The 2,909-nt window shown below is 30.5% G+C and overlaps 1 protein-coding gene across 6 annotated transcripts in view; it reads left to right on the top strand.

Annotated features, from left to right (window-relative positions):
- LOC116853628 overlaps positions 1-2,861 on the top strand; it is a 7,231-nt gene extending 4,370 nt beyond the window's left edge. For 3 of the 6 annotated variants that reach the window (XM_032834762.1, XM_032834760.1, XM_032834761.1), the window contains 4 exons: positions 381-542; positions 636-892; positions 986-1,145; positions 1,398-2,859. In XM_032834762.1, the coding sequence (XP_032690653.1) occupies positions 381-542; positions 636-892; positions 986-1,145; positions 1,398-1,534 (716 nt within the window). In that variant the 3' untranslated portion in view covers positions 1,535-2,859. Of the gene's footprint in view, positions 1-380; positions 543-635; positions 893-985; positions 1,146-1,397 lie in introns of all 6 variants that reach the window. The other 3 variants (XM_032834763.1, XM_032834757.1, XM_032834758.1) reach the window with 2 other exon arrangements.
- The last annotated feature ends 48 nt before the right edge of the window (positions 2,862-2,909 follow it).

Below are 2,909 nucleotides of genomic sequence, written 5' to 3'. Positions count from 1 at the left end.
ACACACACACACACACACACACACACACACACACACACACACACGCGCGCGCGCGCGCGCGCGCGCGCGCGCACGCGTGTGTGTGTGTGTGTGTGTGTGTGTGTGTGTGTGTGTATGTATGTATGTATATATGTATATATGTATGTATGTATGTGTCTGTGTATGTGTATATATATAAACTTTTATATATATATATATGTTTACATTAAAATATAATCAAATAAGCAATATTTATAATTTAAATGTCTTATTTAATTTACGTATTTCTTATTATTCAATTTTTTTATTTTGTTCTTCTATTCTTTTTTTTCTTTTCTCCTCTAAAACTTGAAATTCTATTCTTAAAACATTTGTTTCAATAATAATACATTATTTTATAGAATCAATGTATATGAAGACGAATTTAAATATACACGCAAATGGATCCCAAATATCAACAGAAACGTCGAATACGCCAACGCATGATTTACGAAACAACAATAATGTGCGCAATGAGTCTAACTTATGTAAAACTCTTCATTCACCTACTCCAGATAATTGTGGTATGTATCTTTTTGGAAAGTTCCAATTTATTGTTCCAATTTATTTCACTTTGTGTATGAAACACTTTGAAAAATAAATATATTTATTTACAGATAATATAAAATACTTTAAAGAAATCATTCGCCAGCAAAGTTTTTTTAAGACCCAGTTATGGCAGATGGCAGACGATTTGAAAGAAATAAAGGATACTGTAATAACCAGTATTCGGACTACACAAAATATGAACGGCAATCAGCAGCAAGAAGCAAGATCAATTTATTCTTCTTTTGACTTACCGTTAAGAACTATTGAAAATATAGAACAAGCTGTGGAACAATTTTTACACATTCAAGATAATTTTGATCGCTCGGTAAGATTTATGCTCTTTGCAAAATCGTACAATCTTTTCATTCTTTATGATATACGAATTGAACATTGTAATAAAATATATTATTTGTTGCAGTGTACAGAAGCATGTGCAATAGGAGGCACATCTTCTTACCATTTTATAAAACGCAATATGGATCGATTAATTAGCAACAAAATTGCACAACAGTACAGTTGGTTAGGTGCTAAACAAAAAAGGAAATTTTGTAATCTTCGAATTGCAGTAATGTTACTCAGTAAATATATTCTTTCATGTATTAATAGTTCAAAACCGATATATGCTAAATATTCTTCTCGATAACGGCTTATTCCTTTAATACTTGTTTTTTATTGCATTTTAGTGCTTAATAATAATTATTAATTAGTATTTAATAATTAAATATATTTTTGTATTAATACATTCTTTTCAAATTTGATAAAGTATAAATAATTCATGGAAACAATAAATTCATGAATCTATGCTCATATATAATTTACTTTTGTGATAGATGCAGGCGTTTACCATTCTAATCCGTCTTATACAAAATTAGAAATGGAAAAGGCAATGCAGAAGTGGCTCAAGAGGGCCAAAGAGCGATATGATGCGGAGAAGAAAAGACTTGAAGCACGTGAAAATGATACGTAGTAATTCTATTTATTCATTCTATTACACATACATTGTTTTAAGACTGACTTTTGAGTGATAGATGGCAGACAATTTAAAATAAGTATTATTTTCTGTTATATATACGGTCGTGGACGGAAAGATTGTTCGCTATTTCCGCGACATATTTTGGAACCTAAGCGAATGGTCCAATGAGAGAGCTTGTTTTAAAAACGTCTGTAGTAGATCAATTCTCTCATTACATTATTAAGCGGGATGTACAATGAAAACTGAAACTTTAAACTTTAAGTAAGAAATTGACTAATCATAATTATTCGTCTATAATTCAACTGTCATTGGTGTATTTCTTACTTAAAACTTGAAACGTACAGTTTAAATATTATTGTAGACCCCGCTTTAGCTACGTTACAAACGCATTAGAAAGATAGCGAAATAAGCCTTATCTAATAATTAAGGAATTATCGTCCATGACTGTACCTTCTGCCTTAGTTTATATTCTTTATACCTGTTTATGTTCTGTAGAACTGTTTATGTTTTAAGACTGAGTTTTGATAGATAGCAAATAATTTGAAAGAAGTATAATTTTCTGTTGTATACAGTGCAAGGATTTATTTTTTCATTATATTTTGGAACATAGGCGAACGATCCTATGAGAGAGCTTGTTTCAAAAACGTCCTATATATTCTTAGGAAATAAATTTTCTCATTAGACCATTTCACCTATGTTCCAAACGCATTACATAAATAACTGACACTTTTACTGTGTCGACGACTGTATCTTTTGCCTTAAGGTTTATATTATTTGTAAGTGTTAATATTCTTTATAACTTTATTGTATAATATAATTTCATGTTCTCTATATATGTTTATAATTGTTGAGAATTGACTTTTCGGGCGAAGTAATAATATATTACCGCGATAGAAATCAGCCGAGGACTTTCGTCTTCCCGGGAGATCATAAAACTTTTTTCGAGATTGGTGCAATCGCCGGCGACATGTCGTGTGATATTGCTCCATGGGCCCAAAGGAGATATCAATATTTCATTATAATTATGCGACGTAGTCTACGGCGGAATGTGGAAAATATTGTCTTGCGTAATTGATTGTCATCAAGTCGCAGAATCAAATCGCGTTGGACGCAAGACACGTGACTCGACCGGGCATAAAGTGTTTCCTTTAAAAATTATATATAAATATATATTTATGTGTACTAACATTAATGTAAGAAATAAAACAAAATCTAATTAAAAGGACATACATTTTTATGAGTCTGCTTATCGAGTTCCGTTGTTAAAGGTAAGAAATTAATGATGTAATTAATGGTGCATTAAATTTGATATGTACTCGTAAATATGAAAATAAATAATTAATACTGCATTTCAGAATTTTATTCTTAT

Source organism: Odontomachus brunneus, unplaced genomic scaffold (assembly GCF_010583005.1).
Source record: "Odontomachus brunneus isolate Ranch 3 - 2012 unplaced genomic scaffold, Obru_v1 Obru_scaffold_392, whole genome shotgun sequence".
NCBI lineage: Eukaryota > Metazoa > Arthropoda > Insecta > Hymenoptera > Formicidae > Odontomachus > Odontomachus brunneus.
The sequence above is the reverse complement of the archived record's forward strand: the minus strand, read 5'-3'. Positions and strand labels throughout refer to the sequence as shown.